This window comes from Hemicordylus capensis, chromosome 1 (assembly GCF_027244095.1).
Source record: "Hemicordylus capensis ecotype Gifberg chromosome 1, rHemCap1.1.pri, whole genome shotgun sequence".
Classification (NCBI taxonomy): Eukaryota; Metazoa; Chordata; class Lepidosauria; order Squamata; family Cordylidae; genus Hemicordylus; species Hemicordylus capensis.
In genome coordinates, this window is record NC_069657.1 from 111096553 (window position 1) to 111124475 (window position 27923).

Genomic DNA, 27923 nt, shown 5'->3' on the forward strand with positions numbered 1-27923 from the left:
CTGACTGTGTAAACAAGAAATAATAATAATAATAATTCTGGCCAGTGTGTGAATACACACACTCTTTTCCAAAGGAGATTCGCGGTAACAGTCCTGGGTGGAAACGCTCCATGGGAATTAGAGCACTCGCGCTCCATTCGCCTTTTCTGGGTCTGCAGGCAGACGATCTAACTAACTAATTGACAAACTAACCTGTACTGGATGCAACACCTACAAATGATCTACTTTCGATTTAAAAGTGAGCCTCTTCTGTGTTATCTCTTGAATTAGCAGCTTCGGGCGTGTATACACATAACCCAAGAGAGGTTCAAAAGGTGCTTTTACAAAATCTTGTCGGCCTCAAACAGGATGAACCCGAACACGCCCTTCAGCTTTCTCCATCCAGCTGAGGCGAGAGCAGCGCCCGAAGGAAGAACTCGAGCGCTGCAAGCGCCCCACCTGAGAAGGGAAATGTGCGCGCTCTCGACGGGAGAACGAAACCATGACGACAACTCAGGAACATCCAACGCTCAAGCGAGCACGCGCAGCGCACTCAAAAACGGAGGCGGGGAGCCGCGACCCGGAAGCGGATGTGAGGCGTCCACTGTCGCAGAGAGAGGCTTGCGTGCCTTTCCGGTCGGGTAGCGTGCGGGAGTGGAACCGCTGCCATGAGCGTCCCGGCCTTTATCGATATCACTGAGGAAGATCAGGTCAGAGTGGGAGGCGGTTATTTATTCTTGTCAGTTGCGTGTCCCCCACCCCCAATGGTGAGGTAGCCGCTGCTCCTTAGAATCTCTGGCTGCCAGCACTAGAGAGGGCGGCCTTCTGCCTCCAGTCTCCACCACCTCCCCTGCCCCTGCCCCTGCCCCTGCCGCCGCCGCCGCCGCCTACCCTTGTGAGCCTTAAGAAGTTGAGGCGGCCGCCGTGATGCACAGTGAGGCAGAAACACGGCTGGGAGTGTGTCCTTTTCCTTTGTTCTTTTTGGTGCTAACAGTCAGTAACAAAGCAGGCCCAGCTAATGAACCATCCCGACCGAGCACTGTTTGCTTCAGTCAGTTACTCCCCCTTCGCTAGTAAACTGCTTTCTGAACCTGTTCTGCCGCCTTCAGAACGAAACGTGCATTTAGGAGAATCCGGCTGCAGTGGAGTCCAGGAATGATCCTTAAGTGATCATAGTGAGATATAAGTCTCTAAAATAAAACACAGTTAAGACTTGCACCAAAACAAAGTTGTGGTTTTTAAAAAATGTTGTTTTATGATGTTATATGACATGATCCAAGGCAGTGCTTAGTCATGAGATCAAAAAGCTTGAAATAGGAATTATTCCGTTTATGCTGTACCCAGCGTGCAGCTGACAGTTGTTGATTCTGTGATAGAAATCGTGAATTTCAACTGTAAACTGCCCAGAGATGCAAGTTTTGGGCAGTATAGAAATATTTTAAATAAAATAAATTAATAAGATAAAAATGAATCATACTGGGCCTCTTAAGATTGTCTTTCTAAAAAGTCTGGTTTTGTGTTTCCTGACCACAACTTAGACTTTCTATTGCTTTTGATGTATTTGTATTAGATGACTGGAATCTTAATATTGCAATAATGTATGTGAGTTCCAGTTACACTGAAGCTGTTTTGAGTGCCTCATCAAAGCCTGACTAAAACTTGCATTTTTACATGCAAGTTGCTGGGTATGTGCAATTTACACTTGTTGTGTTCCCTCTCTCTCCCCCTGCAAAAGGCTGCAGAACTTAGGGCTTACCTGAAATCCAAGGGAGCTGAAATATCAGAAGAGAATTCTGAAGGTGGACTTCATATTGACTTGGCTCAGATCATTGAAGCATGTGATGTGTGCCTAAAGGATGATGATAAGGGTTTGTATCTGTTTTGTTGTTGTTGGAATGGCACTGATGAATGTATCAAGTAGGAATTAGGGTTGTGATGCAGTTTGATTTAAATGCAGCATCTTTCCCTAAGAAATTGAGATTCCACTTCAAGGCCCTATGCAACCTTTGCTACTTTGATAGCACCTATATGTACATAATAGTGTGCAGGATTGCAGCACTAGTCTGCATGTTTTCCTTGTAAATGGAAAATGTCCCATAACTCTTCAAGCTGGAGCAAATTTATCCCAATGTTGAATGCTTTTAAACATTCCGTCTTGACAGGAGATGACTGTACAGTCTCACCTACCTATTTGTAAAATCTGTGCCTGTGCACAGCCAGAGACAGCATATGGACAGAGCTCTGCAAACTAGTGATGATGGGAAGGGAGGCAGTTGGCTAGACAAAGCGAGTAGTTTAACAGGGGAATCAAGTAAAAGGCACTCCAGATTCTCCAAATGAAAACTTTTGCTAGCACATATATGTTGACTTAAAGCATCTGAAACACTCCCAGCAGCTAGGACATGGGTAATAGCCACACCCACTGGAGGGCTGGGTCTCAGATCAACCAACCATGAGCTCTAAGCCAGGGATGAACTTTTTTCAGGCTTGCATGGTTTACTTTTAATTTTTACTCTTATGTTTTACTTTTACTGTTCCACCAACATAATAAATGTACGAAGGAAGACTATATATTTACGATCTTTTCCATGTTAAGGCATAACATTATTAATCGGCACTAAGTGATCCTGAATATGTAGTTGCTTAAGAACATAAGAAATGCCTTGCTGGATCAGTCCTAGTCCCACATTCTTTGCAAGAATCCAAGCAACCAGCAGGCATTGTGTGACCACCAGAAATTCACCAGTGTTCTGTCAGTAGACTGCAGTCGAACTTCTGCCCACCCCAATTCTAAACAAAGAAGCAGCATTCAGTAAGTACTGTTACTTACACCATCACTCACTGTAGGAACCAGTGCATGTGGCATTTGTGGAAATATTGTGCAAAGGAACTCACTACCACTACTGCTTAGCATAGAATTTCCCAGGCTTCATGGATTGGATACAAGACTGCCTGCACTCTGGGATTTCTCAAAGCCAAACTGTTCCACAACTCAGGAAAGCAAGTTGGACAGGAGTGGACAATTTCCAACAATGAAGGGAAAACATTTTTTGAAGAGTTTTTATAAAATGTTAAAATGCTTGTTTTAATTTGTCGTCTTGGTGCATAGTACTCCGTGAAAGAATTGGCATGGCGCCTGAATCAAGTATCTGTTTTTTGTTACAATTTACATCCTTTAAACTATAACTGTTCTAAGCAAACTCTTAAAATGATGCATTGAAGATAGTGGAGACTTTGTCAAATAAGCCAATTAGTTGTATGTCTTATGCAAAATAAGAACCAACAAAACCCTCCACAAACGTTCCTCAAGCAAAAGTATTCCAAGATGCTTATTGGGCATATGAGCCAGTGTGGTGTAGTGGTTAGAGTGCTGGACTAGGACTGGGGAGTTCAAATCCCCATTCAGTTCAAATCCCCATTCAGCCATGAGACTTGCTGGGTTACTCTGGGCCAGTCACTTCTCTCTCAGGCTAACCTACTTCACAGGGTTGTTGTGAGGAGAAACTTAAGTATGTAGTACACTGCTCTGGGTTCCTTGGAGGAAGAACGGGATATAAAATTTATTTATTAGATTTATATACCGCCCTTCCAAAATGGCTCAGGGTGGTTCACAACATGATAAAAACAATTAAAACAAATTAACAATTAAAATCAAACTATTAAAACACAATAAAACAGCTAAAAGCCCTGAAAATCAGGGCAACAGTTTAAAACAGTTAATCATTTAAAACTCTGGAAGGCCAGGCCAAATAGGTAGGTTTTAAGGGCTCTCTTGAAGAGCATGATCTCAAATTACGAATTTCTGCCGGGAGTGCATTCCATAGCCCAGGAGCAGCTATAGAGAAGGCCCGCCACTGTGTTGCCACCAGACGAACCGGTAGCAACTGGAGACGGACCTCCTCAGATGACCTTAACATGCGGTGGGGATCATGTAGAAGAAGGTGCTCTCTTAGATAACTCTGACCTAAGCCGTTCAGGGCTTTAAAGGTAATAACCAGCACTTTGTATTTTGTCCGGAAACATATCGGCAGCCAGTGTAGCTGTTTCAAAACAGGCATCATATGGTCTCTCCGGGTTGCCCCAGAGACCAATCTGGCTGCCGCATTCTGAACTAACTGAAGTTTCCGGACTACGTACAAAGGCAGCCCCACGTAGAGCGCATTGCAGTAGTCAAGCCGGGAGGTTACCAGCTGATGCACCACTGTTTTGAGGTCATCCTCTCTGAGGAATGGACGCAGCTGTTGAATCAGCCAAAGCTGATCGAAAGAACTCCTGGCCATGGCCTCCACCTGAGATACCAGGGTGAGGCCTGGGTCCAGGAGTACTCCCAAGCTGCGCACCTGCTCCTTCTGGGGGAGTGTAACACCATCCAGCACAGGGAGATCTAACTCATCCCTCAGATTCTGTGTCCCCACAATGAGCACCTCCGTCTTGCTTGGATTCAGCTTCAATTTGTTCTTCCTCATCCAGCCCATTACTGCCTGTAGGCAGACATTTAGAGAATGAGTGCCATTTCCTGAAGGTGAAAAGGAGAAGTAGATTTGGGTGTCATCAGCATACTGATAACACCCTGCACCAAATCTCCTGATGACCTCACCCAGTGGTGTCATGTAGATATTAAAAAGCATAGGTGACAGAATGGAGCCCTGGGGGACTCCATTTAACAGCTCCTGTTTTGAGGAGCAACTGTCACCAAGCTCCACCATCTGGAATCTACCTAAGAGATAGGAGCGGAACTATTGCAAAGCAGTGCCCCCTATCCCCAACTCCCCCAGGCAATCCAGAAGGATACCATGGTCGATGGTATTGAACGCTGCCGAGAGATCCAGAAGAACCAGCAGAGTCACACTCCCTCTGTCGATTCCCCGGTAAAGGTCATCCATCAAGCCGACCAAGGCTATCTCAACCCCATAGCCAGCTCTAAAGCCAGTTTGAAATGGATCTAGATAATCAGTTTCCTCCAAGACTGCCTGGAGCTGGTCGGCCACCACCCTCTCAATCACCTTGCCCAACCAAGGGAGATTGGAGATTGGCCTGTAACTGTCCATCACTAAGGGATCCAGAGAAGGCTTCTTTAGGAGTGGTCTAATCAATCCCTCCTTCAAACAAGGGGGCACCCTACGCTCCCTCAGTGATGCATTTATGTTATTAACTAGGCCATCTCCAACAATCTCCCTGCTAGATAGAAGCAGCCAAGTCGGGCAAGGATCCAAAGAACAGGTGGTAGGCTGCACCGCCCCAAGCAGCTTGTCCACATCCTCAGGAGTCACAGATTGAAACTGATCCAATCTAATACTGCAAGAGGGATTGCTGGACACCTCCTCCATAGACCCTGCAAAAAACAGTGGAGTCCAAGTCAGCACGAATACAGGAGATCTTGTTTGCAAAAAACCCATTAAAGGCATCACAGCAGAACGACCCCAGGGACTGATTTTAAGTAGAAGGAGCAGAAATCTAAACTCCTCACAACCCGGGATAGCTTTGCTGAGCACAAACCTGCAGCCGCAGCGTGCACAGACAAAAGCTCTTTTTTGCCGCATGCACCGCGACCGCATAACTTCAAATGGGTGACATGCTGTATCTTGTCAGATTTGAACCAAGTTCTCCACTTGCACTCTAGTCGCCTACCCAACCGCTTCAGCCCCCGCAACTGTAATAAAATGTAATAAATAAATATGAAACTGTCGGTATCATAATGCTTTTATGTAATTCTGTCGTGCACCACATTTCAGATATTCTGCACAGTTCTGATTACCCCATCACAAAAATTTAAAAGGTGCCCAAAAGTGCAATCAAAGTGAGCACAGGAGAACCAAGTGATTCTTCCCAGAGAAAGGCTGAAGTGTGACTCTCCTAGGTTTTTTTTGGTTTTTTAAAAGATGACGACAAATACTTGTATACCACCTTTTAACAAAGGTTTCCAAAGTGGTTTACATAGAGAAATAATAAATAAGAAGAATCCCTGTCGCCAAAGGCTTACGGTCCAAAAAGAAATATACGATAGACACCAGCAACAGTCCCTGGAAGGGTACCGTGCTGGGGGTTGATAGGGCCAATTTTTCTCCCCTTGCTAAAGAGAATCACCACCTTAAAAAGGTGCCCAGTTAGCAGGGATTAACAAAGCAGGGGCATGATAGAGAACTCAGTCATGATAGAGGTCAGTTTATGAATGGTGTGGGGAAAGTGGGTCTTCCAATTAGTGATAGATTGAGGACCAATAAATGAAGTTACTCAGTACCTAATTGTTTTATGGAACTCACTGCCACAAATAGTGGTATCGGTCACTGGCTTGGAAGGCATTACAAGGGGATTGGCAAGATTAATGGGACTTCCAGCTGCTACCGTATTAAACATGAGAGTCACTGGAGGACCAACTGAAGGGCTGTTTCCTTTTCTGCCCTGCTTATGAAGTTCCTTGGAAGCATTTGGTTGGCCATTCTTTGAAATGGATTTCTAGACTTGATGATCTTTTGGTCTGATCCAGCAATGCTCTTAGTTCTTAGCCATCCATGTGACTAGGAAACCTAATCTCTTTCCTTTTATAGATAAATTGCCATGTTTTCTCCAGCTTAATCAGCAGGAAGGCTATGCTTCTTGGCAGTATAGATGACTAGAAAAGGATTTTGCTGCCAGTACTGAAAAGGAGATACTAGAACTGGCTTTCAGTGATGAAGAATTCTAAGTTTGCTTCCTTCTGCATGCTGGAAGTGTGACTGTTGTTTGGAACTGTCTTTGTTGAGGTTCAGGATAGTTGGCTTACTCACTTTGGATTGGAGCCAGCTTCCTCTACACAGGAAAGGATTCTAGAATGTTCCCATGTTCGGTTCCTTCCTATTCCTGGTATCAGAGAATAGGGATGTGCACAAACTGGTCCGGAGGCCATTGCAGAGGCCTCCAAACAGGTTCAAATGTGCTGTTCGAAGGTTCGACACCGGGGGAGGTGGTTCTTTAAAGGCATGGGAGGGTGCACTTCCCACCCCCGCCACTCTTCCTCTGCTGGCGCTGCGTTTTTTGGAAAACATGGGGCGGCAGCGTACCTCCCTTCCCTGTTCTCGGCCAATTGAAACTTGGTTGTATATAAAGTGGCATGAGTAGAACTTCATTTGCACAACAGGGCTTTCCTGCCACCCTCCCTGCTACTGCCCCCTGTACCCCTCAAAACCCTGCTCTTGAGGGATCAGATGACCCTCCAGAACAGTATTGGATGTTGCTGCAGCAGGATGGGATGAAATTTCTACCCGCTATGGAAATTGAGGAGGGGGCACTTGTGAATACCATCATACTTATCAAGGCACTTTTGGTTACTGTCTTATGCTAATAGAAGTCCAGTAACCATTTGTAACTTTCATGGCTCGTTCATAGTGGAACTTTATTTTTCAGAGGCTCAAGAAGTTATTTTTCATATATTTTACTAACAGCATCAGATATAACTGGCTAGAATCTTCATATTAAAAGCCAATATTCTTTGTTTCTGTAATGAAAATTAAATGTGTGTTTGTTTTTATATAGATGTTGAAAGTGTGATGAACAGTGTTGTGTCTCTTCTACTTATTCTGGAATCTGACAAACAAGAGGCATTGATTGAAAGTCTATGTGAGAAACTGGTCAAATTTCGGGAAGGTGAACGGCCATCTCTCAGACTGCAACTGTAAGTGTCTTCTGGAGTTGAAGAAAATGCCTAGAATCTGGACTAAATTAGTATAAACATGTCCCATTGAAATTAATTGGACTTAATTATGACAAACATACGAAGCTGCCATATACTGAGTCAGATCATTTGTCCATCTAGCTCATTATTGTCTACACAGACTGGCAGCGGCTTCTGCAAAGTTTCAGGCAGGAGTCTTTCCCAGCTCTGTCTGGAGATGTCAGGGAGGCAACTTGGAACTTTCTGCATGCAAATGCCCTTCCCAGAGTGGCCCCATCCCCTAAGGGAATATCTTAGTGTTCACACATGTAGTCTCCCATTCAAATAAGGGCAGACCCTGCTTAGCAAGGGGGACAATTAATTCTTACTATCACAGGACCCTAGCTGCTTTCTCATTGATCAACAGTGCTTAATCATAGCTAGATTAGTCTGGATCCTGTCCTGTAAATATTCCTTGAATCCCAGTTCTATTCCAGACAAAAGACTATCTTTTTAAGGTTTTTGTCACTATAATATATATTTTGTTTTTGCATAAGTTACTAGTAAAATGGGAACATAACAGATTCCATGCAGTTCAATTTTATCCTATATTTTTTTAATCTCAATCTTCTATGTAACTGATTTTTATATGTATATGCATGTATGTGTTTATATTGATATCTACCCTCAGGGTAGATTTATTTGATGTGGATTGTGTATTTGATCAAAGATCGCAATAAACTGAACTGAAAATGCAGTTCAATTAAAAATCTGAGTGCATTTGATTCTGTGATACATAATTAAATTGATGGTGGCAATTTAAAAGTTTGTTTTTAATTATGTTGCACACAAGGTATATGGTGTATGTTTCCATTTAATACATTACAATCTTCATGAGACTTAATTGACTTTTCATTATTTCTTAGGCTGAGTAACCTCTTCCATGGCATGGATAAGAATACTCCTGCAAGATACACAGTCTACTGCAGCCTTCTTAAAGTAGCGTCTAGCTGTGGTGCTATACAGTACATTCCAACTGAATTGGAGCAGGTAAGGAACTGGATAGCATTTGCATATTAACGGTATATTTTCTTGATCAAGGAAATTAGAAATTAAGCTTTTTTAAAAAAAACAACTCATAAGGTCATGTACGTTTTGTTTGGCCCTTCTTGGACTAGCTTACTTTACCACATTCCAGGATACAGAGTGCTATTTACTCCTTTTGAAGAGTGCAAATCTCTAATAAGGGTTGCTTCCCATAAGCCAATCATACAGCAATGTTTCCTGATTTTACATTCTTGTGATATGTACTTAAAATGCATGCATTCAAAAAGTTGAGCTCAATTTCATTTTTCTCAGCATCCAAAACACTTGTTTCAAATTTTTTGTATAGGTTCGAAAATGGATTTCAGATTGGAACCTTAATACAGAAAAAAAGCATACACTTCTTAGACTTCTATATGATGTTCTAGTGGACTGTAAGAAGAGGTAACCAAATTATTTCAATATAATATTTTGAAAATGGCAAAAAAAACCTGGGGGTGGGGGGACTACTGTACTGTGCTCTGTGGGGTCTCCTTGTGCCCAGCAATGCCCTCCAAGCAGCAAAATGCCCCCCAAATCGTTGGGGGGGATCCTTTTTTAAAAAGGAAATGAGCCACAAAATGGCTCTTGCTTAGAAATGTTTACAAAATGATGGCTGGAAGTGATATCCATAGTCACTTCTGGCCCTCTAGGAACCATAGCTATGTGGCTTTTAACCCTTTAGTATCCATGGATAATGAGATCGGGTGTCAACTAGACAACCGTGGAACCACGAATAACGAAGTTTTCCTGTAACTTATATTAGCTGCTCTAACTTGGATCTTTGAGAATTGCTGATCATGCAGGACCACAATTGCTGATCATGCAGGAACACAACCATTGGTCTTGAAGATTTTCTTATGAACTCTATAGGCTTCTGCTGTTGGGATCATATTATTGCAGATAAGGTGCTGGAAATTTTGACCAAGCTGTGACCCCATTGGTCATAGTATTGCAGACAAGCATGTGGAAAAAGAAACAATATTCTAATAAGACTGCAAAGATTGTCATATCAAGGATTTTATTCAAAGACAGTTGTAAAAGCTAAGCTGAGGCCTCAGTTGACAGAAACATTTACCTATAATAAAAATTGTCAAATTTTGAATGTCACCTTATTTTTCTCCTGTACCTTTTTGTCTGTATCCTCTCAGCTATGTTAATCTTCAGAAGCAAGCTAGTGCAATTGTATTTAAAACCTAGATTATATCTCTTAAATTAGCAAATAGTATTCCAAGTAGTCATAGAAAATAAAGATTTCAGTAACAAAAAAAGGGAAGAAACCCTTACTACATAAGTCACTTCATTTTCATACAAGTGTCAGTATTGCATTACCGTTTAATGATTATATCCAGATGTGTTCTAGTAAATTGCATAAAGATGTTTCTACCTAATAGAGAGCTTTTTGTAACTGGCAGGTAATTTAACAGTTTAAAAGTATAAAATAGCCAGTGTTTCTCAACCTTTTCAAATAATAAGTACCACCTAACTTCTTAAAATTTTCAGAAGCTTCTCAGTTTTCCAGTGGATTTTATATTTACAGTGTATGCCATATGTTGGAAGAAGGGCTGTGTATATAGGGCAGTGATATAACAGATGCCTGATCTAGTGTAGGTAGTTCTACACAGGATACACAATTCAAGTATGTACCTGTGCAAAAGGTGATGTTGGCCAAAGCTAGGAGAGCTGAACTCAGTGCTGCTCAAAGCACAGTGTGCCAAATTGTTGCTGAAAAATATAAAACATTATGCAGCAAACACAATTTTTGCCATCATTTTGAGATGAGGAAAGGACAAGATAGATGGGGAAAGAGATTGAGACAGAAGTGGAGTGCTCATTTGGGTGCAAGGCACAAGCATGGGATTCAGCCTCGTCTCCCATTGTCTACCTTATCAACTGTGTTCAACCCCAGCAGCCAGCTTCTGGCCAGTCAAGGCCAGTATTTCCCTCGGTCTCTCCCCCCCCCTCCCCGTTATTGGGCAATCAGTGGCCAGCCGGCACTCATCTCCCAAGCAGGCTTTCATCCTCCATAAAATGCTGTTGCTCATGTCTGTGCAGTGACCACAGGAGAGACTGGGCAGCAGAGGCAAGCAGGCACTATTTTCTCCATTCTCTTGCTGAGCTTCTTTCTCCTTTCCTCCTCACCCAATACCCACCCCCCACCGCCTGTGTCTCTCAAATCCCCATTTGGCCATGAAGCTCACTGGGTGACTGGGCCACTCATGTATCTCTCAGCCTAACCTACCACACAGGGATGTTGTGAGGATAAACATAACCATGTATACCACTCTGGGCTCCTGAGAGGATGAGATATTGGTGCTGGGAGGAGGGGTTTAATTTGTTAGGCACTGGGATACATTTTGGGGTAAGCAAGGCCTGTACAAAAGGGATGGTCTGCACTTGAACCAAGATGGATCTAGACTGCTTGTGCTTAAAATAAAAAAGACTGCAGAGCAGCTTTTAAAATGACGCCTAGGGAATAGCTGACAGGAGCTGGACAGTATCTGGTTTGGCAAATGACATCCTTTAAAGTGTGAGGGTGCAAAGGGTTCAGATAAAACAGAAGGGGACAGAGCAGAACCACATAAAGAGCAGACAGAAGGCTGTGCCACCTGGTCAAACAAAGAAAGATAGCATACACCAGGTAAGAGATTCAGCGTATAGGTACTTATATGCCAATGCCAGAAGCCTCCAAGCCAAGATGAGTGAGCTGGAGTGCTTGGTTGCTAACACAGAAATAGATATAGTGGGCATAGCAGAAACATGGTGGAACAGTAAGAACCAGTGGGACACTGTTATCGCTGGTTATAAACTCTATAGAAAGGACAGAGAGGGGTACCTTGGAGGTGGAGAAGCACTGCATGTTAAAGAAGGGATAGAATCTAACAAGGTAGAAAACTTAGGTGGACTGGTTGAACCTGTTTGAATGCTCGCGTTTGAACCAGCTTGATGGGTAGCTGGAGAGGTTTAAAGAACAGGTAAGGCACTCCTTTCCTGTTCGCTCCCTTCCTCCGCATTCCCCTCGCTGGTGCTCAATTTTGAAAGAGACGTATGGGGCTGCAGCGTTTCTGGCTGCAGCATTCCTTCCTGCAGCCCTGATCGGTGTCAGCACACACATGGCTGGGACGCACATGCACAGGCCATTTGTGTGGTATGCTGACCATGCAAATGGCCAGCGCGCATGAGCCCCGGCCATATGTGTACTGACGCTGATTGGGGCTATAGGAAGGAATGCTGCAGCCCCATGTGTCTTTCAAACTCGAGCACTAGCGAGGGGAAAGTGACGGGGAGGAGGCGAACAGGTAAGGAGCGCCTCACCTGTTCTTTAAGGGCACCTCACACCAGGGAGTGCATGAACTGTTTGTGTACATCTCTAGGGGAGAACCAAACCACCACCACACACAATTAAGACTCTCCGTAGGCTACTTTGCTACCAGTGACAGCCAAAACTTGACTGTCTTTAACCTTTCAAGGGCATTTCTCATTTTAATGATAACTCGACGCTGCTTTTAATTATTTGAGTATCTTGTTAAAATGATTTTAAAGTGCTTTCTTTTTCTCTCTTCAGTGATAATGCAGCCAAAGTAATGGTAGAGTTGCTGGGAAGTTACACGGAGGACAATGCTTCACAGGCTAGAGTTGATGCTCACAGGTAATGCAGATCTTGCAAACTTCATTCTAGGGCTGCTCTGAACTACCTGCGCTGCTGCAGGCATTGAGGCTATTCTGCTGCTACTTATAGTTGTGTAGTTGTACTTTGCAGTGTGACCTGAGTTATTCTCAATGCAAGTCATGTTGCAGTATGTGATCACGCAATGGTAAGTAGTAGTGGAGCAGCCATCTTGCATAGCAACGTGAGTGTATTAGATGCCTAAAGCAGCATGGACAGTTCAGAACTCTAGGGGATGACCTAGTTTGTGCTGCCTTGGTCATTACCTTGGTAGTTTGTGCTGCCTTGGTTCTAGTTTGTGCTCCCTTGGTCGCTCTAGTGGATGACCTATGCCGGGAACTAGACAGGGGGAGTGCGTCCCTGTTGGTTCTGCTGGACCTCTCGGTGGCTTCGATACCATCGACCATGGTATCCTTCTGGGCCATCTCTCAAGTCCTTTCTTGGTTCTTTCTTGGGGGAAGGGTCCAGAAGATGGTGCTGGGGGACTAATGCTTGGCCCTGTGGCCATTGGCCTGTGGGGTCCCGCAGGATTCGGTCTTGTTAAACAGCATGGGAGACATCTACATGAAACCGCTGGGAGAGGTCATCCAGGGACTTGGACTGAGTTGTCAGCAATATGCGGATGACACTCAGCTCTGTCTCTCCTTGTCACCTGATCCTAGGGAGGCAGTGGATGTCCTGAATCGGGGGTTGGAGGCCGTGATGGGTTGGATGTGGGCTAATAAACTGAAATTGAATGCAGACAAGACGTAGGTACTGTTGGTCAGTAGGAGAGCCAGTCGGGATGAGGAGATTTTACCGGTTCTGGATGGGGTTGCACTCCCCTTGAAGGAGCAAGTATGCAGCTTAGGGGTACTACTGGACTCAGCTCTGCTTTTGGAAGGTCAGGGGTGCATTCGGCTTCGGCTAGTGCACCAGCTACATCCCTTTCTCAAGAAGGCAGATCTGGCCACAGTTATCCATGCCTTAGTCATGTCACGGCTGGATTACTATAATGCGCTCTACGTGAGGCTGCCCTTGAAGAATATCCGGAAACTGCAGCTAGTGCAAAATGCGGCAGCTAGGGTTTTATCTGGAGCTGCCCGGTGGGAGCACATCACACCCATTCTGAAAGAGTTGCACAGGCTGCCAGTTCATTTCCGGGTCCAATTCAAGGTGCTGGTTTTGACCTTTAAAACCCTTAACGGTTTGGGCCCGGGATATCTGAGGGACAGCCTGCTCCCAAGGATTGCTACCTGCTTGACGAGGTCATCTGAGGGGGCTCTGCTCCGGGTGTCGACAATGAGGGGAAGCTAGGTTGTCGTGCACTCGGGATAGGGCCTTCTCTGTTGCTGTCCCCAGACTCTGGAATGCTCTCCCGGTGGGTATCCGCTCCTCAGTCTCCATCACAGTTTTTAGAATGCATGTGAAATCGTGGCTTTTTACCCAGGCTTTTATATGATTGTCTCCTTCTGTACTGTTTTGTACTGTTTTTATGCTAGTGTTTTAATTTAATTTTTTAAAAAATCAGATTTGTTTTTATATATTTTTTAGCTCAATATTTTAATTTGTCTTTTTAATAATCTTGTTTTTAAATTTTATTGTGAGCCGCCTTGGGATTTTCTTAATGAAAGGCGGGGTATAAATTTAACAATATAGATAGATAGATAGATAAGAATCGAAACCATAGTTGAGATTTCAGACATACAGCAGGCCAACTGTGGTTTAGAGCTGCTTGTCTACTTTTCTTTCTGATCTGCTCGGTACACTGCTTTTTATTTCACTCTTGTCTCCGTGGTACAGCAGCATCTGGAGGCAGAGCAGTGCCTGTTTACATGATGCAGCAGCCTCTGGAGATGAGGCAGTGACCCTAATTGGTTTATTTATATACCAGCAGTTTGTCAGCATCCTTAGGAATCACAAACGGAAAGTGATCCAATCTAATCCTGTTAGAGAAGTTGCTGGACACCACCTCAGTAGACTCTGCAGTAACAGAATCCAGTTCAGCCCAAATACGAGAGATTTTATCCGTGGAAAATGTCATTGAAAACATCACAGCGAAGTTTTCAAGTTCATCAGTGATCTGTGAATTCATGCATAATGCAAAATCACAGTTAGTGCAAGCCAGCTTCAAACCATGGTTTCAGATTTGGGTTTGTTGCCCTCAGACAACCATAGTTTGTAAGCAGGCTTGGGTCCAGACATAACATGAAGCCATGACTTAGCTAAACTAACTATGATTTTGTTTTGTGTTTTAAACCCAACTGGAGTTTGGTATAGAAACATAAAAAGGTCTCTCTTGTGGATTTCTAGTTCTTTCTTCATTTTGTGTTACATGTAGTTTTACTGTGGAATTAACAAGGCTACTTGATTCATGAAGCAAGAGGCAATTTTTCCTATTTGCTCTTTGTGAGTGGTACATAGTCAGCCACAAATGTAGATGGCCAAAACCAATTGGCTACCCACTTGAAAGTATGAAAGCACTGGAAAAAGATTTGCACCAGAATATTTCTTTCCTTGTCTAACTAATTGTTGGATTGAGGCTTCAAAGTATTTTAGCCCTTTCCACAACTATGGCTCTGAAATGAATTGTAACTAATTATGCTGTGGAGCAAGTTAGTGGATAGCTTTGATTTTATTTCTAAGGTATGCCCGCATGCACACACACACGGTAGTTTGGTTAAGGTCTGGAACCAAACAGCCTGTTTCTATCTTTTCTGATTTGGTCTGGGAGTTGCATGTAAGTCAGTCAGTGAGGCCCAAGTAGCTCTATATTATAGATATGGGGCACAGTATGGCCTGTGTCATTGTGTTATAAAAAGTTTAATCCAGTTTACTTACTTGTGTTTATAGTAAGGTTTAGAAGTTTTGTGCGTTACTGATTTCATAACCTAGGCATGTTGTTTCTAACTAGCTATATTATTTTTCTTACTAGGTGTATTGTCCGTGCCCTGAAGGATCCAAATACCTTTCTCTTTGATCATCTTCTTGCCTTAAAACCTGTCAAATTTTTGGAAGGGGAACTTATCCATGATGTAAGTATTTGTTTCTCGCAACATAATTTATAAATTCATACTAAACGAAAACGCTTTGGGTATGATGTGAGGAAAGTGTGCTTAATCATTTCTGGAAGTCTTGAGCACGCTCCACATATGCTGGATTGTGCCATTGTAAGTTTTGTTTTAATTTACATTTTACCTCAGTATCCTTTCATGCCTCAAAAATGGCATTTTTCACATTGTGAGTTCATTGTAGTCTCAGATTCACATTTTCACTTATGTTGCACAGTAAAGGTGTACATGAAACGCATTTTATGTTCTGTTCTGAGCTCAGCATGGAACACACAATGTGTGGAATGTTCCATCTGAACAACCGGTTGAGCTAGTTGTTCCGATGAAAAACAGGTTGCTTACCTGTAACTCTTGATCTGGAAGTGATCCATTTTAGTCATAAGCAATGGGTTCTGCGCCTGCTCAGGGACCTCGCGGGCTAACTGACTAGCTCCTCATGACACCCCGCCCAGTCTGCACGTGCTTGCAAAGTTCGTTAAGATTGACGGTTGGGGCGTCCTCCATTCAAGTTTCTCTTTGACCACCTAAGCGTTCAAACCTCGTACTATAGCTCCTCGGTAAAAAACTAACAAACTATTCTTTGCTTGACTTGGATTTGGATATCGGACTTTCTTTTGGATTGTGATTTGGCTTGTTTAACGATTATGGACTATTTGGCATTTGACCATGGAACAGAATAACCATGATTGATTTCTCTTACCAGACTTCTACCGAAACAACCCCGTTTCGTCAGAATGTTCTGCCTCTGAATAAGTCGTTCCTCTCAGAGTTCAAAACACGCGCCCCCCTTTTTAGGGGTGTTCTCTTTTGAGCTTGGAACACTCAAAACGACCTGTTTTTGAGGCAGAACATTCTGACACCGCAGCATTCCGTGCATCCCTATTGCACAGTCCTCTTGCACCTATATATAAAGCTCTAACAATTGCATAGGCTCTTCCCACAGACTTACAAGCTAAGAAAAAAGTCAGACATTAAGGAGGAAAGAAAGCTAACAGGCTAGGAGGATCCAACAATAGGAACAGACATGTTTTAAGATGACACATTTTTACATTCAAAGAGGCATCAGTTTGGCATTCCATTGATGAGGGGCTGCGTGGGCGCTAGGATGTAATGGGCAATAGAAAGTGTCATCTTCTTCAGCTGAACAAAACTAGGAATTGTAGATTAGGTGGGTATTGCCTTGCTGGATCAGCCCAAGGTCTATGTCCTTCTCGAGGTCTATGGCTCCAGAAAAGTCATCTTATGTTCTTATGGCTTTCTTGGAAGGAGTAGACAAACATTTTCTGAGTACTATAGTGATTAATTTTTCTTGAGCCACTGAAAATTTTCATTCTGTAAGTTCTAATGTGTTTGAAATGTTTGAATTAAATGTGTTTTTTTAATTTAATCTTACTCAAACTTTTCTTATTGAGATTTTCCTTCTTTGTAGCTTCTGACCATTTTTGTAAGTGCTAAGTTAGCATCCTATGTCCGGTTTTATCAGAATAACAAGGATTTCATTGACTCTCTTGGTAAGCTTTTTTTATTTGTACTTTTGTTCACCCAATCTCTTTTTCTTCTTTTCTTTCTCTTGTGTGACTTTAGTGTTTAAGAATGTGCTCAATTTTGCATTTTGTTTTCAGCTCAAAACAAAACAGTTGAAACATTTCATCAAAACAGCAGTCAAGCTAGCTATTTCAATGAAACAGCTTGAAATGTTTTGAGTGTTTCAGCCATAGAGAACAATGGGGAAACTCAAAAAACCACATTGTTCCCCATGGGTAGCTCCTAGGGACACCAAAGTGGGTTGTGTGGTAGGGCATGATGGACGCTACCTGCCACCTAACCCACAAAAGAAATGGGCAAACTGGTGGTTTTAAACACATTTTTAACCTTTCCCCATAGGATCCTATGGGGGTTTGGGGGAAAGGATTTAAAAAAAAAAAAAAAACCATCTGCTTGTCCATTTCTTTTGTGGATTGGTTAGTAGGTAGCACCGTTCATGCCCTACCACACAACCCAGTTTAATGTCCCTAAGAGCAACCCATGGGGAACAATGGGGTGTTTCCAGTTTCTGCATTGTTCCCTATGGCTCGAACAAGCTGCATTCAAAGAGTGCACACAATCTGCAATGCATTTTGCAAGGCTTCCTTGGAAAACATTGCAGAAGCACACAGTAAAAGGGAATTTTTCTCTGCCAACACGGAACACACATTTCAAACACAGTCCAGAAATGGCCAAAAAAGAATTGTTGACCCAGAATCCACTGGTAGCCACAGTGCCTGCATTGCAGTAACATCATTGTCACAAGTTTTAACACTTTTGTATCCATGGATAATGAAACCAGGTGTCAGTTAGACACCTGTGAATATAGAGTCCATGAGTAACAGGGTTTGCCTGTAGTTGTAGCAGCTATAGCACAGCAAATATATTATACTCAGTGCTGAGGGGAAAAAACCACAAAATCAAACCTTCCTCCCTCCTGATGCATAAAGGGCTGTCTATCTCTCTGCCTCTCATTCCCTTTGAAAATATTTTGAAATTCCCTCCAAAAGTTTTTCCCCCTCCCTCCTCCCAGCCAATGGGGGCACAGTTGCCCATGACAACACTTGATATTTATGATAACAAGCCAACCAAGAAGTAAGGAGATGGCAAGCCAATTGGAAGCCAGTGCCAGAAAACCCGTGCAAGGGGAAAACAGGGCTCCAAAATAGCACTCAAAACATTGAAATGTTTCAATCGAAAGAGGGTGATTCTGCTCAAAGCTCGAAACAGGCCCTGTTTTTAGAAGGTGTTCTGTTTCAAGCTTGAAATACTCAAAAGGCCTGTTTCGATTTGGAACATTTCATGGTCAAAACATTCTGCACATTCCTGTTGATGTCATTGCAGCCTGGTCAGGAGGGAGGTATTGTGACTGGGACTCTCCATCTGCTATGCATACTGGACTGTCTAGGTATTTTATATGCTTGGGCTCTCCAGCACCATTTACAATTTTGTCAACTCCAGTCTACAGCAGTTGAGGATAGCTCACACTTCAGTGCTTTCAGGGGTTTTCTTTGGCAACCTGTAGCTTAGAAGCCTTCTCATTCTTTCACCTCCAAGTACCATCCTCCATATAGCCTCTTTTAGTATCATCAGGGTCTATCAGTGGATAGGCAGGTTGCTCTATGACCCAACTTTTTCCCAGTGCCCTCAAATTCATACATTCAGATTCTATATGGCTAGCAAACTGAAAGTTAGTTTGAAAAAAATAGCTTTCAGTTGTTGAGGGAAAGCCCAGCTGAGCAGATGGGGAGTTATCCTGTCTTTTGTCTTCCCATCACATGTGGTTTTGCTCTGGAATGTCTAAAAGAGTTCTGTTTAACACTGTATCAAAACGTAATATTTGTTTGGTTTAACCGTGGGTTAAATTGAGTGCTTTCCTTCTGCTTTGAAGTGATAGAAATCTTTGTGATTGATTTTCATGCATTCAAGTTGTCATATGCTACTACCCCTGCTAATTTGGCAAAGAGGCACCTTTTAACATGGTGATTCTCTTTATTTAGCAGGGGGAGACTAACTGGCCCTATCTACCCCCAGCACAGTACCTCCAGTGACTGTTGCTGGTGTCTATCTTATGTTTCTTTTTAGATTTTGAGCCCTTTGGGGACAGGGATCTATCTTATTTATTTATTATTTCTCTATGTAAACTGGCTTGAGCCATTTTTTGGAAGGGCCGTATAGAAATCGAATGAATGAATATGTTGCAGTACTGAAGTGATGAACTTATAGTAAGACACAGAAACATCAGTCTACAACCAGACCAGGGTTGCGCTGGTTATTTATTTATTTATTTATTTATTTATTTATCTATCACACTTGTATACCGCCCCAAACCCGTGTCCCTGGGTGGTTCACAATGATAAAACAGTTAAAAACACATAAAAACAATTAAAAACTAATAATTTAAAAATTAATTACAGAATTAACAACTTATATGTTATCAAGAAGCTGAAAAGGCCTGAGTAAAAAGATGGGTTTTTAAATATTTTTTTTAAGAATGGTCAGAGATGGGGAGGATTGTATCTCAATAGGGAGCACATTCCATAGCCCCGGGGGTTTAAGAATGTTGTGCAAGTGTAAGAGCATTGTGCAAAGAAAGGAACATGTGTTACTTCCTAGAAAATTAGCCTAGCTCTTGTGCTAGTACAAGATGTTGACACATTACACAACATGCTGAACAGCCTTTTATGTGTGCCAGAGAAGGTCTTTCACCAGTGCCTGGACAACTTCATGCAGCTCTGCAAACTTCTTAAAGGTGTACAACTTATATCATTGCCTTAGCCTCACACTAGTCTAGATATCAGCCATTAAATTCTGAATGGGGGTCTGCAGATTCAGTTCTTGATATATATGTCTGTCTGCTCCTAAATGAAAAGTAGTATTTTGATAACTCTGTAAAGAAACCCAAATTATGTCCACCAAATTATCCATAGATGATGGTTGGCTGAGAGAGAGAGAAGATGGATCCTTTTCAAAACTTTTGAGTGGCTAAACTCTATTATTTGTCTGAATTTGGATGATTTTGCCTCCATTTTGTCTCCTTGCTCCCATGTTGTGTACAGATGCACAACATGGTACACTTTACAGGTACAAGATACAGGTACACTTGACCTGTGCTCTGGGCAAGCAGCAAGTATCAGCATTGTTTTGGTGCTAACAGAACACACTACATAGCAAAAGGGCACATTGAGAAGCAGAGATGAGTCAAGGCCAGAGAGGCAGCCCATTTCTCTACAACTGGCAGAAATATGTAGCTGACTTGACAGAGAAGCTTTACTACCTTGCTATAGATAAGATATTGGTTTAGGAGCCAAAAAAGGCCCGAAGAGGATTAGACTGTGAATCAACCAAATCTCTCTCTAACAAGAGTGAAATACAATAAGACTGAATGCTTGCAAGTGTTTGTAGCTGAGCAGTTTTTTGCAGATGCATTAAGTCTAACAAACCACATTCTATCCCAGTTAATATGTTTCATAGGATGAAGCTTTGTGATGGAATGTTAATGTCAGCATCCTCGTTATTTACACACTATGGAAAAAAGGAGTAGTAATTAACACTTTGGCACTCCCCCACTGATGTGTAATTGACTGTTTCAAAGGAGCAGTGGTTCATAAGCTATTGCATGCATGAAAATTACTTTTTCTGTATTGCAGCATTTTAGAACAAGGGTCAGTGACAATGCAGAAATTGTTCAATGATGCAGGCTTTTATATTGCTATACTAAGGATTAGATATACTGGTAATGAATATATGTTTCCATAAAATTAGGGTTTTTAAAAAATGGAGTTTTTATGTGTGTCTGTGTTTAGGAGTGGCAGGATACAGGGACTTCATTTGAGAAAATGTAATAGACTGATGAAACTCACTGAATTCTAGGGCTATAGCTCTACACATGTATCAGTGGTTATTGGATAGAGATAGGATCCTGAACAATGCTGACAGCTTGTTAAAATATTGAAATAGAAAATATGCATTTGTCTTTACCAAATACAGTTACAGCCAGCAGCTGATACCTACAGTCAGCAGCTGGTATAGTTACTGCTCAGATGAGTATCTGAAGCTACATAAAATTATGTAGATTATCATAGGGCTCAAAGTAATCAAGAATCATGGGGATACTTTAAAAATTCCCTGTAATTGAGAGTCTCCCTGCATGTCACTGTGCATTAGAATTGCACCCAGTTAAGTACATTCAAATTCTTCTGGTTTCATCCCCACCCTTCCGATTCTAAGTTTTGTTTCATTGTTAACTGGGTTGCAGCCATTGTGTATAAAACTTGATTGCACCTGGAGTATTCATATACAGGGAATCACACAAAACATATCTTAAGTTTTCCTTCGCCCATTAAGCCAGATGCAGATTTTTAATTTTTCACTGTACAGTAAGGAATGTTATAAACACTTCTGAATCATACTTCAGTATAGCAACACTCATTTTTCTATTTAAAATTAATGGCTCACATACTACGTAAGTTGTGCAGAAGTAAAGTTTGTGCAAATGGTGTCAAACAAGAGTAAGCCCATTATTTTCAGTTGACTTATGTTCGTGTAATACCATTTGCACAAATTTTGCATTTGTGCAAATTCAGCATTACAAGTATGATGTACTCTTGTGCATTATGTGAGCCAGGTCCTTTCCTTATCAGCTGGCCAATCATGTTTTGGTTAGAAATTAATCACAAGCCCCGTGAAGCCATAAAATCTACTCAGTAAAGGCTTCCACAGGTGGCATAGGTTTGTTACAATTTGTTCTATTAATGCTGACAAGTTAGGCCAATAGTTGTATTATCTTGTGTCAACTGTGAATCGCCCTAACATGCTCACATTTAATTTGGTAGTACAGGCAACCTTTTTACTTTAGGAGGGTAATTAACACCTCATTTGCATTTGTTAATTAGAGTTTACGTGCACTAATTGATTTTTTGGTGCGTGTAGAGTTCCATTAAACCCAGTTTCTGGAGCTCCCCATTCACTTGAGTTATGATGATGATATTTTTGTTGAATCTGTGCCAGATAAATAGCCTGCATCATAATTATTGCTAATTAACACAACATTACGTCTGGTAGTAATGTGCTTCTCTGCTCTTCTATTAGTCTAACAATGTAAATATTTGTTGAGCACTCAAGTATCTATCTATAATATTTTCCCCTAAGTCTGAAACATAAGTTTTGTACTGAAATAATATTCAAATATTTTACAAAACAAATCAAAATTACACATGCTTTGCTTTTGTTGGCTATTTCAGTAGTGCTCATTTTAACATTAGACATTTCTCTGAAATCCTATCAATGCCTAATACATTATAGAGTTCAGAGAGGGTAGGTTCTATCCCCTTCCCTGCATAAAGGCCAGTATAAGCAAGTTCAAATTAACACAATCAAACAGAAATGGATCATATTAAAGACAATGTCAATGAAAAAAACCATGGAATTTTAGAGTTGGAAGGGACCATGAAGGTCGTCTTGTTCAACCCCTTGCTCATTGCAGGAAACTGCTACAGCATCCTTGATAGATGACTGTCCTGCCTCTATTTGAAAACCTCCAGCCAAGTTGAGCCTAGCAGGGCATGAGGCAGGCTTTCCCACTGTTGAACAGCTCTCCGAATTAGGAAATTCTTCTTAATGTCTAGCCTCAGTCTGCTTCCTTGCCATTTCAGCCCACTGGTCCTAGTCCTGCCTTCAGTGGCAACAGAGATCTAGCCTGCTATTATCTATCCCCTTAGTCTTCCCTTCTCTAGGCTAAACATACCCAGCTCCTTCACCTGTCCTTCATAGGACTTGGTTTCCTGACCCCTCACCATCTTTGTTGCCTTCCTCTGAACCCATTCTGGTTTATAAATGTCCTCCTGAATTAAGACTGTTTTTCTTAGTAATGCATGGTGCTACTGTTAGGAATATAGGAAACTGCCATATACTGAGTCAGACCATTGGTCTATCTAGCTCAGTATTGTCTTCACAGACTGGCAGCGGCTTCTCCAAGGTTGCAGGCAGGAATCTCTCTCATCAGCCCTATCTTGGAGAAGCCAGGGAGGGAACTTGAAACCTTCTGCTCTTCCTAGAGCGGCTTCATCCCCTGAGGGGAATATCTTGCAGTGCTCACACATCGTCTCCCATTCATATGCAACCAGGGCAGACCCTGCTTAGCTATGGGGACAAGTCATGCTTGCTACCACAAGACCAGCTCTCCTCTTCTCCTCGTCTGTGTGGTACATTTCCTTTTGTTCTGTGTTGTTCCAGAGATATTAGTCATTCAGTGACTTTTTGCTCCACACATTTAAAAACTGGGCCCAGTATTCCAAATGAGGTCTGACTAGAGCAGAATAATGATCATTTCTTATTATCTGGACACGGTGTCTCTGTTAAGGCAGCCTAAGATTGCATTCGCTTTTCTAGCAACTGCATCTCGCTGCTGGCTTTCTTGTTCAACTTGTCCTAAGTCACCTAGGTCCCTCTTATATGTACTGTTCCCATCCCAAATCCTCCCTGTCCTGTACATTTGTTTTCTCTTACCCAAATGCAGGACTTTACATTTGTCTCTGTTGAACTATCTTGCTGTTTTGGGATATAAAGTAATATTTGGGAAAGCAAATGACTTTCAGGAATCTTAACTATTGTGCCAAAAATAGTTGGAAGTAAATGTGTGTGTAGCTGGCTTCTTTAATGCTACTGCATCTTTTTGTTCACCTGGTTCCTCACATAAAACAGATGTTCTTGCCCTTTGACACACTATGATAGGGGTATACAGCTCATATCACTCTGAGAGCCATTCTTGCATTTTTGCTAACTCAGTGGGAAGGCCTTCTTGAGTTGTCTGTGGAGAAGCATTTGTGTCACACTTTAAATCGGGCCTTGACAAATTTTGTTTGGATCTAGGAGCCAGACAATAGATACTTCACAAAATTACCAGACTTAGCGATGGACACTGAGGCCAGGGAGGGTAAATGAGCTCTTTATCCTTTTACAAGTAACATTTAGTATTGAGAACAAACGGAATTGTTAATAAAGAACTTTAACTCTGAATATACTACTGTAGGCACCATGGCTCCTTGGCGCCTGGGATTTGTCAAGCCCTGCTCTAAATCATTTTTTATTAACCTCCTTTTTCTTTCTGTGTGTCACAGCATATGCTCTCTCCAGTCCTCTCTGTTAACCTTCTCTCTTATTCTCTCCATTTCAAAGTAGTTTGCAAGTTATAACTCATAGAGGCGATTCTCATGACCACCAGGAGTGGTCTGGGAGGGCATGGCGGGCGGGCGGAGCTGCTCTTGACCTACTTTCCCACCAGACAACCACAACCAAACCATCTGTCGTCAGCATGCCTCATGTGGCAGCCCTCCTCCAAGCAGCTCCATGAGGCACAGAGCAGGGTGGAGGGATCTGGGGCCAGAACTTGTTGTTCCAGCCTCCGGACATCCCACAGTGCAACACACAACACGTGTGTTGCATTGGGGATTCCCCCGTCAGGTGGGAATTCTGTGCGCCCATCTCTGTGTCTCCTCAGGCTGAACTCAGCCCGAGGAGACACACAATACCTGGTAGCTGGAGTAAGGGTGCAAGTGCACAGTTAGCCTCAGCAAATAGCTGAATTTCTTAAGAGGGTTAGGCAGGTGGGGAGTGGAGGAATCTATGAAGATCCCGCTGCTTCTCACAACCAGCCTAACCCCAGCTGAGCTGCCCCAGACTGGGTTATACTGGTCGTGAGAACAACCTCATAGTGTTCTTTCTTTTCTGCCCTCATGTGATACTTTGTGTGTCCCCCCTTCCTTTCCTCACCTCAAACGCCTCTCTACACCTGTAGTGTGTACACTACACCTCACTTTCCCCCCCCGTGCTCCCTGTTGTGTACACTTTCCTCTCACTGCACCACTACTGGTTTCTCTGTACTTTCAGTATCTGTTTGTTTCCTCCCTGTGTGCAGGTGTCTCTGCACCTATATCTTTCAACTCTCCCTCGTTCCACCCCATAGTTCTCCCTGTCTTATTTCTGTGTTCCAGTCTTACTCTTTTCTTTTTCCTTTCTCATCCCATAGGTATTTCTGTCTCCTCACCCCTCCCTCTTTGTCTCTGCACCACCTTCTTGATCCAGCTTTTCTCTTGCACCATCTCACAAGACTCTTGTGCAGCTCAATCTCTCTCTCTTTCTCCCCCCACCCTGCTTTGCCCACTCCTCGGGTCTTTTCTCAACCCCATTTATCTATTTTTCTTCCATAGCGTTGTAAAATGACTAGGGGAAAATAGCCTGGCCTGCTCTTGAGCCTTAATAGTAATATGATCTTCAGACATCAGCGGGTGAAGCTTTTCATGGTAGGAAGATCATCCTGTACATCAAGCTCCTCTTTGAAGATGCAAATACAATAGTGGCTTTGGCTTTTTGTTGTTGTTGTTGTTGTTTAGGTAATTTTTAATAACCTTTTCAACTATATCAATTCCCAAAGCAGGAGTACAGTTAAAATTCACAATACAATAAGATCATAGACAGTAAAGCAGAAAAAAGACAAGATAAAGTCAATAGCTACACTGGTATCTTTGCCCAACACTCAATTAGCACCATCTTTTTTTTGTCTGTTTCCTTACTCCTTAAGTCTCTCTTCACCTCTAGAGATGCCTGATTTTATTTGTCTCTCTTTTGCCAAGTTCAGCAACAGATAGCAACAGTATACAAGACTTTCATTCTCCCAGCAATAAGGTTGGGGGTTTTGGGAGGGGGGTGTTTGTGGGCTTCTGCTGGCTGCAAACATTATTTGGAATTTGTTAGAGGTCACAAGTTAGAACCACTCTCCCTGACTTAAAGCCCTGTCAGTCTGAGGGCTTTACGTTGTGGAGGCCAGTGCTGTGATGGTATTTGTTGGTGTCCTTAAGACCATTACACCAATATCGGGGCATTGCTGCTGTTTACGATTAGGGGACAGTGCTCCACAGTAAATCATATGTAATAAAAGATGAACATGCTTGTTTCTCATCAATATTTACTAGTAAGAACTTAATCTCAATACTTTATAATGCAGGATTATTACATGAGCAGAATATGGCAAAAATGAGACTACTCACCTTTATGGGAATGGCAGTAGAAAACAAGGAAATTTCATTTGACACCATGCAGCAGGAACTTCAGGTTGGAGCCAGTGATGTTGAAGCTTTTGTTATTGATGGTAAGAGCAGATTTGTTTGCTTTATTGGGATTTTATGAAATAATGTATTGGAAAGTCTGTACAGCAGGTGTGATTTGAGAGTGTTTGTGAATATTTTGTGGTAGTTTCATTATTAAGGGATATTTTCAGATATCATTAATAGAAGATGTGGATTCCACCAAAAACAAACAAAACCCTTTCACAACTTTGTGAAGTGTTACATCAGACCCTACATACCTTACTAAACTAGGATGTATAAAGAGTAGGGTTGTACATGTTGGGTGTGTAAAAAGTGGAGTTGTAAAAAGTGCACAGTGTATTTTAATGTGAGCTCCACACAAGATGATCAATGAATTACCCCATAGTGTTATCACTTGTTTTGCTTGCTCAATAGTAATAACTAACAAGAACACATATGAGTATATCTACATTTGATGCCAGTTCTGGAGAATTACAAAAGCTAATTCATCTTTTGGAATAGTTAAAAGAAATTCCTCAAATTATTTTCATCTTTTGCAGCTGTAAAGACAAAGATGGTGAATTGCAAAATTGATCAAACACAGAGAAAAGTAGTGGTCAGGTGAGCCTTAAATCTTTTTTGTGAAGCAAAGTAGTTCAGTGCTAATTATAACACTTATACATCTGTTTAATATTTTAACTAGAAGCAAGATATTCCTATCAGTTGTCTGTAGTTAAATAGTTGCTATTTATCATAATTTTATTAAAGCTCAGACTGAATGTGATTAGGTTATTTAATGAAAGAGTCCTATTTTCCAGCACATTTCATTTAATGGCCCAACAGTGGCAAGAATACTAATGAGTTTTGTCTGTCTCTCTCTCTCTCTCTTTTTTTTTTAAGTAGTGGTAAAGGCTGTGGAATACCAGAATACATAGCTTTGTTATAGAGGGCAGAAATGTTTCTGTCTGTATTTTTCTTGTTTCTAAATAGATATGGACGCAAAATACAGCAGATGATTTTTGAAAGCAGAGCTCTGACATAACTGCCAAGTTAATTTCTTTTGTTTCTTTTACTTTAGTAATAGCACCCATCGGACCTTTGGAAAGCAGCAATGGCAGCAGCTGTATGACACACTTAACTCCTGGAAACAAAATTTGAATCAAGTGAAAAACAGTCTCCTCAGTTTGTCTGATACCTGATTATCTTATCAATTGTTTTGGTTTCTCTCAAATGGAAACTCATTTATAGTAAACCATTCAAATTAATTTTGTGTAGTTTTTATTTGTCTTCAGAATATCTATCTAATTGGCTAGAAAACATTTAATAATTTGAACTTCAGGGTACAAAAACAATAAACTTAAGCAGAATAAATCCCCAGTTCGTTCAGCTTTTATAGTTGGTTATATTCGAATACAGAATGGGAAAGAAAAAAGCAGCAGAATGGTAACATGGATAATAGTCACTTTCCAACTGAGTGATATTCTGTGTTCTATCTAATTACATTGCTAACTTTCAAATGTCTGTTCTAAAGTTTTCTTTTTAAAAATGTAGGTAAGCATGAGAACCATAGAGAAGTAAGCTGTCTTCTTTCTACATAGCATCAGCTGCTGTATGGAAGACTCTGTCTGCAGAAACAATTACACTTCTGCTTTATCTGTTATCATTGCTTTTTCTAGATCTTCCACATACTTTCTTTTTCTGGGCTTGCTGAGCCTTTCTAAATTCAGAAACTTTTCAATATTGTTGATCTGTGCTTTTATAAAAGTATTTTGTGAATTCCACTCTCTTTCCTCACATGTATGTGAGCTCTCACTTAAAATTGCTGTGTTGACTTCAGAAGGTGGTTGAGAAGTTTTCTGTTGCAGTCCTGATGGGCTCTCTGGTTTGACCTAAAACATACACATGCTATA

At 41.8% G+C, this 27923-nt stretch overlaps 2 protein-coding genes across 21 annotated transcripts in view; one reads left to right on the plus strand and one right to left on the minus strand.

Annotated features, from left to right (window-relative positions):
• The first annotated feature begins 532 nt into the window (after positions 1–532).
• On the plus strand, positions 533–27278 carry EIF3M (eukaryotic translation initiation factor 3 subunit M). Its single transcript, XM_053300635.1, has 11 exons — positions 533–689; positions 1715–1847; positions 7489–7627; positions 8533–8656; positions 9000–9094; positions 12255–12338; positions 15271–15370; positions 16836–16917; positions 25932–26075; positions 26574–26634; positions 27092–27278. Exons 1-11 carry the CDS (start codon positions 648–650, stop codon positions 27210–27212), a joined length of 1125 nt encoding a protein of 374 aa, XP_053156610.1. The 5' UTR covers positions 533–647; the 3' UTR covers positions 27213–27278.
• The window catches only part of CCDC73 (coiled-coil domain containing 73), a 136544-nt gene continuing 135895 nt past the window's right edge, over positions 27275–27923 (minus strand). For 19 of the 20 annotated variants that reach the window (XM_053300624.1, XM_053300522.1, XM_053300530.1 and 16 more), the window contains one exon: positions 27697–27902. In XM_053300624.1, the coding sequence (XP_053156599.1) occupies positions 27847–27902 (56 nt within the window). In that variant the 3' untranslated portion in view covers positions 27697–27846. Of the gene's footprint in view, positions 27903–27923 lie in introns of all 20 variants that reach the window. The other variant, XM_053300573.1, reaches the window with a different exon arrangement.

Bases quoted from the DNA above. Each gene is read 5' to 3' on its own strand.
- EIF3M (XM_053300635.1), top strand. From the start codon at position 648: ATGAGCGTCCCGGCCTTTATCGATATCACTGAGGAAGATCAG. The intron at 690-1,714 runs GTCAGAGTGGGA...CCCCTGCAAAAG, and splicing joins ATATCACTGAGGAAGATCAG to GCTGCAGAACTTAGGGCTTA. The intron at 26,635-27,091 runs GTGAGCCTTAAA...CTTTTACTTTAG, and splicing joins CAGAGAAAAGTAGTGGTCAG to TAATAGCACCCATCGGACCT.